This window comes from Marmota marmota, unplaced genomic scaffold (assembly GCF_001458135.2).
Source record: "Marmota marmota marmota unplaced genomic scaffold, marMar, whole genome shotgun sequence".
Classification (NCBI taxonomy): Eukaryota; Metazoa; Chordata; class Mammalia; order Rodentia; family Sciuridae; genus Marmota; species Marmota marmota.
This window is the reverse complement of record NW_026000026.1, coordinates 3,666,665-3,677,575: the sequence shown is the minus strand read 5'-3', so window position 1 is coordinate 3,677,575 and position 10,911 is coordinate 3,666,665. Positions and strand designations below refer to the sequence as shown.

Sequence of the window (10,911 nt, the reverse complement as noted above, 5' to 3'; positions counted from 1 at the left end):
CCAAGCTGCCCAAGCCGCCCGCCGCCGCCGCCGCCGGCGCGGCCGAGGCGCCCGGCGCCGGCGCGGGCATGGAGCGCTCGCAGAGCCGCCTCAGCCTGTCCGCCTCCTTCGAGGCGCTCGCCATCTACTTCCCGTGCATGAACTCCTTCGACGACGAAGACGCGGGTAAGCGCGCGGCCCGCCCCCGACCCCGGAGGTGTCCCGGGATCCAGATCCGGAGGCCCCCTCCTGGATCCGGTGCACCCTCAGAGGGGGCCTGTGTCTTCACTCCACCCCAGCCCCTCTCGGGAAGCTTCCCCAGGGTCTCCTTCCCATTCCACGGGACCGCAGGGGCTCTAGGATGGGCCGTGTTCTAGACTTTCCCCCAGGGACCTCTAGATCGTTTGCACCCTTTTCTCGCAGGTGGGCCCTTGGGCCGCCTGGACCCAACTCTCCCTACTCACCTGCGCCTTCCGGATGCCCCCTGTCTTGTTCTTAGATCTGACCTATCACCGTCCCTGAGTCTCTAGAATGTGCCCACTCTTCAGACCCCTTGAGGCTCCGACGCGCCCCCCGCCATTGGAGGTGGCGCACAGACCTTGCCTCTCCATCTTTGTCTTGGCTGCACCCAAAGGCTCCCAGCCCAAGACCCCGGCCTGGCGCCCAAGGCCCAGAGCGCCCCCATTTGACTCTCCTCCCCTTCCCCCACAGTCTGGGGCTCTGGACTCTAGGTTCTTATCTGACTGGGGCAGTCACCGGGAACCTGCCAGGTGATGCCCTTTCCTCCTTTTTCTTCCGCGTCTTCCAGGAGGAGGTGTAAGGCGGCGCCAACTCTACACTTGCGCGCGCGCTAGTGTGTGCCCCTGACCTCGCGTGCTCTTGTCCCTGGAGTGGCCCTTTGGGGTGGGCTGAACCAGGCCACCATCCTGCGGCCCGGAACCTGCTGCTCCTAGGCCTGCGTGCAACCTTAGCCAGAGCCCCAGGGGCGGGAGGCTCCCGCCGGAAACAGCTTTTTGGGGCCCTGAAACCAGGCAGAGGGAACCTGAGAGCTCCAGATTTGGTTTTGGGGTGAGGAAGTGAATCCAACAACAGGTGGGGTAGCTAGAGGGCTTGGGCGAGAGTTCTCCAAGGAGTGCCAGCTTGAGAGTCAGAATCAGGTTTCAGTCTTCATTCTTATGAGCCGTGACCTTGGGTAAGACTTGACCCCCCCCCCCCCTCCAGCTTCTGTTTTGCTCATCTGTGAAAATGAGGATGGCAATGCCTCCATACAAGGCTTTGTATGGTGTAGGGTGGAGTTAAAAGTATTTTGTGAGCTGAAAATCTGAGAGTATTTGAATTCAGTGAGGGGACAAAAAGGAGAGGAGAGTATGTGTTGGGGAGGAGCAAGAAGGTTTCATCTACACTTTTGAGACTCTGATGAAAATATGGATTCTCTCTCCCCAAAATACGTAAGTGCTTAATCTACAGAATTTAGCCTACAGTTCTGGGGAGTTCAAGGGCCCAGGATTCCACTCTCTGCCTGCTGGGACCCTTATCTGGTCAACCCTTCTCTCTAGGTTCTGCCAAGGAATGGAGTGATGGGTGATGGGTACTCACCTGTAGGAGGCAGGTGGGGAAAAGGAGAGGTCTTCAGAATCTGTGGTCTGGTGATGAATGGGGCAGACCCCTTACAGACCTTCTTGTTGTTGACCTGAAGGTGGGAGTGGGGGTAAGATGGTTACTACAGAGCCATTTTATGGGATTGCCATTTTACAGAGCAAATAATTGAGGCCCAGAGGCTTCAATCTCCCCCTTGAAATAGCTGAGGGAGTCTCCCTAATGCAGTGTTCTCCACTAGAGCAAAATTGAAGGGAGGAAATCAGGCTACCTTGGGGGTCTGGAGGAGGTGACAATTGCAGAGAAAAAGGTAGGGCAGGAAGCCCCTAGGCCAGGTAAGCTGGCTCCCAACTCTTGCCAGGTGGCCTGGCACTTCTAAAGTTCAGCAGGCCACTTAGGTCTCAGGAGCCTGTCTGGGCAGGAGCATGGTTTTGCAGGAGGACTGGAGGCAGCACAGTTTGTTTTTTCTCCAGAGTCATGCTCCATGTCATGGGTCAGACACCTTGGCTGCAGGTGGCTTGCTCTAGGTTTCACTTAAGTCAACAGAAAACTGCATGTAATATCAGTGATATTTTTAAAGATTCACCTTATATTGTTTTCAAGAAGATTTAAGTTCTTAAGTGTTGCACTTGGAAGAGATTTAGAAATCATCCTATGCAGTCCCTTCTAGACTCTCAGTGGGTCAGTGTGGGTGTGTATTTGTATACATGTGAGTGTGTATGTGTATGCATGCGTGTGTGTGTGTGTGTTTATGTGACTGAAGCCCTGGTATGTGGTGTGTGTATGCTTCTGTGTGTTTATAACCCAAGGTCAACCAATGTAGCAGGTACAAATCTGAGACTAAAACCAGGTTCTCAGTTCTCAGAACACCAGCAATCCTCTTTTTGAAAGAGAATGGTTTTAAAAAGCTAGATCTCACTGTGTAGAAAATGGTGCCCAGGTGAGGAGGCCTCAGGGAGTGCTGGTGGCTGAGAGTTCAGTGTGGGCATTTTGAGCTCACTGTCTGCTCATCTCTAGGGCTGCCAGGAGTTTGGGAGGGGGAGGGAGAAAGTCAACTTTCATTTCCGGAAGAATAATGAGTGTCTGGTGAAAGTCGGAAGTGGGGAATGTTGTCTTGGTGCTTAATTTTTCTTGCTCTTCCCAGTCATTAATTTCCTTCTAAAAGAAGCCTTTTGGATGCATCCTTCAGAAAGCACTTGGCTGAACTAATTTCTAAACGCAGTTGGAAGAGTCTCTGGGCTCCTGGACAGAGCTGGCTTGGGCAGGAGGCTGTCGGGTGCAGGCTTGGCTCCACCTGTCTCTCCCCTCTCCTGTGGCCCTCTTACTGCCTGGTCTGTCCCCTGTCCCTGATGGCTCTCTCGGAAGTGTGTGTGTCTGACAGGCCTCTGGCTCATCTGGGAGGCTCCCCTTTGTTGCTGCTCCCAGCTCCCGTGGAAGGCCGCTTTCCCATCCACAGCCATCCTCAGGCTCATCTGCCCTCTTCCACTGGTTTCCTGGGGAATGGGCTAAGGAGGGAACTGTTCCCCCTCTGCTTTCCATTAGCCTTAAATGGGCAGAGCGCATTCCTGCTTTGGACTTGGGGGCTTTGGACACTGGGGTGGGCCAAAGAACCTACCTTCCTCTTTCCACACCTTTCTAGCCACCATCTGGCCCAGGAGGCTGGTCACTGCAGGTTCCTAGATTCCTGTTGAGGGGCATCTTCTGTGTGCCTGCGTTTCTTAGAATGTTGTTTTTGCCCTTTTCCCGAGGATGCAGGGGCTTTAGGGAGGCAGGCTCCAGGGCATTTGTGCCTGGGTTTATTGCTCAGCCTTGCTGACACTGAGTTTGTGATTGGGGAGGTTTGGGATGGGGAGGAGTTAGACATGAGACCCCGTTTTTCTCAACTGTATGAGGAAGTAAATAACAGCAGGAACCCTCACAGGGTCAGTGTTTCTCATAGCACCCCCGTAAAATTTAATATCCTATTAACACCCCCATTTTCAGATGAGAAAGCTGAGGCACAGACTTAGTAATTTGTTCAAGGTCACTCAGCCAGGATGTGAGGGAGTTGCGATTTGAACTTGGGCACTCTGACTCAAGCATCTATGCTTTTAATTAACATACTGCTTGCTGTTTGAAGACTCAGGACAGAACCTGGCATGAGGTAGATCACAATGCATGTTCACTTTGATCTGTCTTAATACCAGGTGAGAGTTGTTTCTGAGCATGACTGTAAAGAAGAATTTGTGGGTTTGGGCAGGTAAAAGACTGATTCTCAAAATGTTATTATTAATAATCTTACTAGGCAATTTTTTTTTTTGCCTTATGATTACTATTATGGTAAAGCTGGACCCTCCTTTGAAGCGGTTCTTAAGATGGAGACTTGGGGGACTTGTATGCCAAACAAGAGGGTAGGAAGCATTCTGGCTGCCCATTTCCGTGACCACTCGTTTGGACCACATCCACAGGTCTGCCCTTGACGCTGTGTCCTGGGGCATAGCTGGGAGCCGGGGTGGATCTCCTTTCTAGTGGATGCACTGGGAGTTATTGCACTGGGGTCTGAAATTGGCAATGGGGTTCCTGAGCCTGACCAAGTGGTTTCAGCGTCCAGTTCTCCCCCGCCCGCTCAGGAGAAGGGCGGAGAAGTTGGAGCAGCCAGCTCTGATTTGCCCAGAGGATGGATGCTTCGATCCGGTGCAGGGAGGAAGTTGCCATGGCAACACCAGCCGGCTACCAGTCCCTCTGCTAACGGTTTGGGCCACATCTCTGGGCTGGAAGCCCTTCATGGCACCGCCCTCTTCCGTTCAGACCAAATCTGATGCAGTGGTGGTGGGGGCATGGTGGGTGGGGCCCACAAACTAGTACCACAGCCTCCCTCCCCCCTCATATTTGGACAGAGGAGAAATGGAGGTGGTTGTCGAGTTACTTCTGGGATGTGGAGGTGCTCATATCCTGCCAGCCAGATCCTGGCAGGGGGAGTCAGAATTTGATTGTCCCTGTCCCCACTCCCAGGCACCCGGAGTAAACATTCTGGACCGATCCCCCACCCCTATTCACACGGTTTGGTAGAGTTTTCTTTCCCAGACCAAGTGCTAACTTTTGTCCTTGAAATTTGACCTGAGCTTTTTCTGGGAAACAAAATGTCCTGCTGTCCCTCCCTTTCCTCTGGAGGTGGTGGAACAGAGGGAGTCCTTCAGCTCTAGAAGGGGGCTGGGCTGGGTGGGGAGGGTGGCTTTTGTGAAGGCATGACGTTGAGGCTTTAAAGCCTCCACTTCTACTCTTACCCTTGGGGCAGGCCACTTCTGTCCCCCACCCTGTCCTCTTTCCCCACCCCCCTCCCATTTATCACCTGGTCTGTAATCGCCTCGACGTTCTGGGAGCTGGGCAGAACTCTTCTGGGTTTGGATAACTGAAGCTTGGTAGAGAATTGAGCCGATTATTTCCCTAGTTCAGGCTGAAGGGTGGGCTGACAGTGCGGACCGGACCCAAACCAATTCATTTTAATCAAATTTTCCTGAAATAAGGATCTTGGGAAAATTAGGGGCATGAGGCTTCAGCCCTCCGTGTGGCCCTGATCCTTGGTCTGCAGTTTGCTCTGAGCCTTTGGGGCTCCTTCCTCAAGTCCCCCCCTTGGGCTCTTCCCCTTCCCTGTCCTCCAGACTCCTGGCTCCAGCTCCCTTGGTCTGCTGTTGCCAGGGGCCACCTGCCTGGGTTTGGTGGGAAGGGGAAGGAAGGCCCCTCCTCCTCGGCTCCCTCTGGGGATGAGGCTCTGCCTCCTTCTCCACCCACCCCCAGGCCCAGAGGCAGAGCCAGTTCCAACTGCAGGCAGAGTGGGGGGCGGCCAAGTGCGGAGGAGAGCCGGAATGGAAGGAAGCTGCCCTGAGCTGCCCTTCTCTCCCGTCTTGGGGCCTTTCTGCCACCCTAACAACCTTACTTCCGGTGTCTTTTAGAAACTGTTGGAAAGGTGCTGCTTCTAGAGAGGGTGCTGAGAATAGCGCACCATCTCCCCGCGTAACCCTGCCCCCACCGGGCCCAGGTCACCCTGTCTTTCTGGAGTGGAAGGAGAACCTGGCTTGGGTTATCAACTTGCCCTGTGACCTCAAGCAATTCTCTTAACCTTCATGAGCCTCATCTGGAAAAAGGGTTAATGCCCTTGGTCTGAGCATCTCAGGATGATAGAAATAGAATAACTGAGGGCCTCTCAGCCATGCTCGGTGTTTTGCATGATCTCAGCGAATCTTGTAGCGACCCAGAGGGTAGCTGCTGCTGCAGATGTGCCCATTCTGCAGATGAGCAAAGTCAGGCAGCTGGAGCAGTGTGCACGGTGATGACTCCAGCCCAGCCGCATTGGCTGGCAGCCACCTTCCGCCTGCAGCATGAAATGAGTTCCCAGGTGGGAAACGGCTGTGCAGTCTTCAGGGACTCTACTTGGGCTGTCACAATAACAAGTGACAAAGGCTAGGGTGCAGGGGCCTGTTCAGGTTCACGCGTGCTCTCCGGGGTCCACTGCCCAACTGCAGCTCTTTCGTGGCCATCAGTTCCTGGATGATCCCATCACAGTCGGCCAGCAGCTGCTGCGCCTGCCTGGCCTCCTTGAAGAATCCAGTCTGCCCTGGCCCTGGGGGCCCAGCCATCACCTGCCTCTCCAGACCGATGTAGGCCAGGGCTGGATTATATTTAACGCTGTGCTATTTCCACTTGACAGCTCCCGAGCGCTGTCCCCCCTCCCCGTCTCCTTCCTCCCCCCCTCCCCTTCTGATTCACTCGGAAACTGACGAGGCTGATGTCAGCGCCTTATTCTTAGCCCCCGTAATTGTAACTGCATTTAGCAGTGCGCACTTCATTAACAGTTTCTGCGGTGGGGGAGTGAGAGGACCGTGTGGTTGGGCAGGGACACGGGTGGAGGTGGGAAGAGGGACCTGCTGCCCGGACCCTGGCCAGCTGCCTGCTTTGGATGGGCCAACTGGGTAGGTTCCAGGCCTGGCTTTCCAAGACTAACAGTCCTGGAAGGACCCTTGGAGAGCATCTCGTCCATTCCATTCACTGGGCAAAGAGGGACACTGCTCAAAGAGGTGTAGTGGCTAGCAAAGGTCACACGTCAAGGGTCCAGGGTCTGACCTCTGAGTCCAGGTTTTCTTGTCTGGTATTTATTCATTCAACCAATATTGAATTAGCTGCTTGGTGCTAAACAATCTGCTAGGCATTAGAGGTTTATCAGGGAACAGTGCAGACATGGTTTCTGCTCTCATGGAATTATGGGCTGAGGGAGATGGACAATAATCGGTGAGTAATAAAAAATAAATAATTTTAGATTGTGTTAAGTGGAATGAAAATAAAAAGTGACAGGATAGGAGAGAGCATGAAGTGAGGTGATCGGAGAAACCACACTTGAGTTGAAGCCTAAAGGACAGAGCCAGCAATAGGATATGAGGAGAAGAGTATTCTGGGCAGAGGGAGATGTTGTGCAAAGGCCCTGAGGTCAGTGTGAATGTGAGCTTTAGGAAACAGCAGTCTGGCATGTTACAGGAGTAGGTGAGAGGAGGTGAGGTCAGGGACATGAGCATGGTGGGCATGCGGGGTGGAGATCATCATAGCCTTGTAGACAATGGTGGGGAAACAGGTCCAGAGAGGAAAAAGGAAAGGCCTTCAGCTGGGTAAAGTCAGAGAGAGGCCAAGAACTCCTGCCCCCAGAGTCCCTGACTCTGCTGTTCCTCAGGCACAGATGGCTGTGCCTTTAAATGCACAACGTGGCTTCCTTTGAGTCCTAGCTGGAAGGCACTATGGAGTCAGGGCAGGGCCCTTTCTCCCCACCCTGCCTGCTGTCGCACTCTTCTCATCTCACCTGAGCGGGACCCTGCGGGGGCAGGAAGAACTGGCTTTGGAATCCCAGAGACCTGGATTTCCATGCTACTTCTGCCACTTCTGGCTTGCGTGGCGTTGGGCCAGTTGTTCTATCTCCCTGGGGCTCAGCTTCCTCCTCTGTAAACTGGGCCATAATAATAGTAGGTACTTCAAAGGGTGATCCGGAGGAAAAGACGGTGAAATGCACAGTCGCACCCTGCCCAGAGCTGGACCTGCGGGGTTAAGCGTCCTCAGTGGTGGGGACCAGCGAGGCCGTGTGCCAGTGCCGGGCACGCAGGGGCACTCGGTCAGCGGTGGCCGCTGCGGTTCTAATCGCTGTGGTCAGTTGAACAGGGCAGAGCCGGGCTGCTCAGTCTCCGCGAGCCCAGAATCACCAAGGGGCTTGTTTGCACACAGACTGGGGGACCCCACCCTAGTTTCTCTTTCAGTCTGGAGTGGATTTGTTTTTGACGAGTTCCCAGGTCATGCTACCCTGAGGCTGCTGGCCCAGGGACCCACATTGACAACCACAGGTGAGAGACTGGCCGGAGAAAAACGAGGCTCTCTTCAGTGCCCCTCCCTGTGTCTGGGATGCTGAGCTCCAAATTCAGCCCCAGATGGCGTCTTTGTGTCCGTCTGGTTCCTTTAGGGCCTCTGATCCAGGTGAGCCTCAGCTGCTGCCTGCACAGGACTTACCGCGAGGACCCCATGAAGCCCCCTGAACAAGTGATAAATGAGCCAACACAGCAACAGTCAGGCCACGCTGCTGGGCTCGCGCAGCCCTGGGGACAATGGCTCCGGTCTAGCATCTTTTACCAGACAGAACAGGTCGGAGGCTTGCGTGTTAACACCAGGAGGTTCATTTCAGGACAGGTCTTTCCTGGGAAGAAGTAAGTCAAAGGAATGATGGCGGTGGAGAGTCACAGTGCTGGGAAATGCCACCAAGGCAGCTTCCCCGGTCGTCTTGTTGAACCGTTTCTAGGAAAGGGGGGTGCTGGTTATTTTCCAGCAGGAGTCGGCTTGTGGTGAGATGAACTCTCACCCAGCCTAGCACAACTCAGGGTCAGAAGACCAAGGCACACAACATAGTTTCCGGATGGGACACGGACTAAACCCATGTTCTCCGAGAGGGGTGGCTTGGGGTAGAAAGCACAGACTCTGGAGGTGCGGAGATCCGGGTTTGTGTCTCTGTCACTTGCTGGCTGGGTGTCCTGACTACGTATGGGACTGGTGTGGGCCTCAGCCATGTCCTCTGCAAAATGCAGCAAGAGTACCAGGCAGCTCGGGAGGACCGGAGGCAGTGCCCGAGCCGCACACAGAAGGCACCGCAGAAGTGCAGCTGCTGCCTGCCCTGTTCCCGCAGTCTTCCTGAGCCAGGGGTGCGCACACCTGGCTGGTGGAGGGTGGGAGCGCTGCCCCCTCTGGCCCTGGCCTGGTACGTGTGTTTGCTGTGTGCCTTGTGGAGCCTGCGAGGCTGCCTTCAGGGTCAAGAAAGGAGAATTCTGTTCAGCTGCTGAATCTCAGAGTCTTCTCCAGCTACTTCTGGTTGTCTCTCTGACCTCAGTGTCCCTATCTGCTGAGTGAGGGTCCAGGGGGCTTGGTTTAGACACCACCAGAGTCTCCCAGAGAGGAAGAACACCGCGCAAGCCTACCTCTACTCTCCTGTCACCCCGTGAGATCATTGTCATCCCCCGAGTCATTTCCTACCAGAGTTTCTTTCTAGATGATCTTTGGTGACTAGTCATTGAATAATTTCTAAAATAAGTATTTTGGGAATTAGTTAATATACACTAGAACAGTTTGCAGGGAGGTACTGGGTATTGAATGCTGAGGTGCTTTACCATTGAGCTATTTATTTTATTTTATTTTTTGGTACCAGGGATTGAACTCAGGAGCACTCAACCACTGAGCCACATCCCCAGCCCTATTTTGTGTTTTATTTAGAGACAGAGTCTCACTGAATTGCGTAGCGCCTCACTTTTGCTGAGACTGGCTTTGAACTCACGATCCTCCTGCCTCAGCCTCCCGAGCCACTGGGTAATTTTTAAATTTTTATAGACAGGGTCTCACTCAGTAGCTTAGGGCCTTGCTAAGTTGCTGAGCCTGGCCTGAAATTTGTAACCCTCCTGCCTCAGCCTCCCAAGCTGCTGGGATTACCAGAGGGATCTCCATTTGCTCAACACCTCACAGCAGGTGGATGGCAAAGCCAGAAATAACACTAATGTTGCTGGACTCCAGGTGCTGAGTGTTCCCCAAATGCAGGGTCCCCAAGTAGCCATGATGGACCCTGCTTGAGGTATCAAGGCTGTGCCCTGCATCTCCAGCACTTGGTGTCCCTGGTAGATGCCGCCTGGAGATGTCCTGGGAGTGGGTGGGAGGATATGTCACTAATTGGGGTCTATAATGGAAATTAATTAGTTCCTTAGCAAATGTCTGGAGAAACATCTTTCATCTGCCTGGGCCCAATACCAAGCCCGGACCAGGTGCCTCTGGAGCCCAGCCAGGCCATGGCCAAGCCACCCCCGAGCCATATGGTCTCAGGAAGCTGCCACTTCTGCCCACTTCTGTTGGTCATGCTGAGATGGGGCAGAGGGACCCCAAACTGGGCAGCCTGGCCCCGAGGGCAGTGGGTGGTTGCCTCTAACAAGGGGGAATTTAACATAGCTGTTCTCTGGACTTGTTCTCTGGACTCCTGACAGTCACTTTGGACTGAAAGGGAAACAGAGGATGGGGAACTTTTCCCTCCTGCCTCCGCCGTCTTGGCCTGAGTCATGGGTTTTGTGCAGTGGTAGTGTGTGGAGCCAGGCACAGTAACACGTGTCTGTGATCCCAGCAACTCAGGAGGCTGAGGCAGGAGGACTGCAAGTTTGAGACCAGCTTTAGCAACTTAGCAAGACCCTGCCTTGAAATAAAATAGAAGAGCTGGGGTTGTGTTTGGGCGGTAGAGTGCTTATCTCAGACGCACGAGGCCCTGGGTGTGATACGGTGGAAAGGCTCTCAAGTAAGATCTGTGAGTGACAGGGACACAGGACGCGGAAGGGGAAGTAGCAGCCACACGGACATTCCGCTGCAGTCCAGCTGCAGCCTGTTCTTTGGGCCCTTCTTGGTGGGGGGGTAACTCAGTGTTGACCAGCTTCCTGTATTAGGGAGTCCCCCAGGTTGGGGACGCCTTGGGGCAAACCACCGTCAGCTAGGGTAGTCCTATAAAGTCCTATAAGGACAGGGCAGCCCTGAGCTGATGCCTGCAGGTGACTCTCAGCAGCTGTGGGATGGGATCTGGCTGGTGAACCGACGAGGTCCAGCCACTCCCTGTCTGGAAACCTCTGGTTGCCCAGTGTGGTGGGTGGCTGTGCCCAATGTGCTGTGCTGTCCAGCCCTCATTGTAGGTCCCCCTCTCAGTCCCATGAGATGGGCATGGTGATGGCCGGGAGGCAGGATGGGAGAGCCAGTCTCCAGCTGTACTCCTGTCTTAGCCAGGGTCACCTGGCTAGTGAGGGCTGGAGAAGTGCCAGCCCA

At 54.3% G+C, this 10,911-nt stretch overlaps 1 protein-coding gene across 1 annotated transcript in view; it reads left to right on the top strand.

Annotated features, from left to right (window-relative positions):
• The first annotated feature begins 6 nt into the window (after nt 1-6).
• Rims4 (regulating synaptic membrane exocytosis 4) overlaps nt 7-10,911 on the top strand; it is a 56,019-nt gene continuing 45,114 nt past the window's right edge. Inside the window, exon 1 of the mRNA XM_015502493.2 lies at nt 7-165. Coding sequence (XP_015357979.1) covers nt 69-165 — 97 coding nt within the window. The 5' untranslated portion in view covers nt 7-68. The remainder of the gene's footprint in view (nt 166-10,911) is intronic.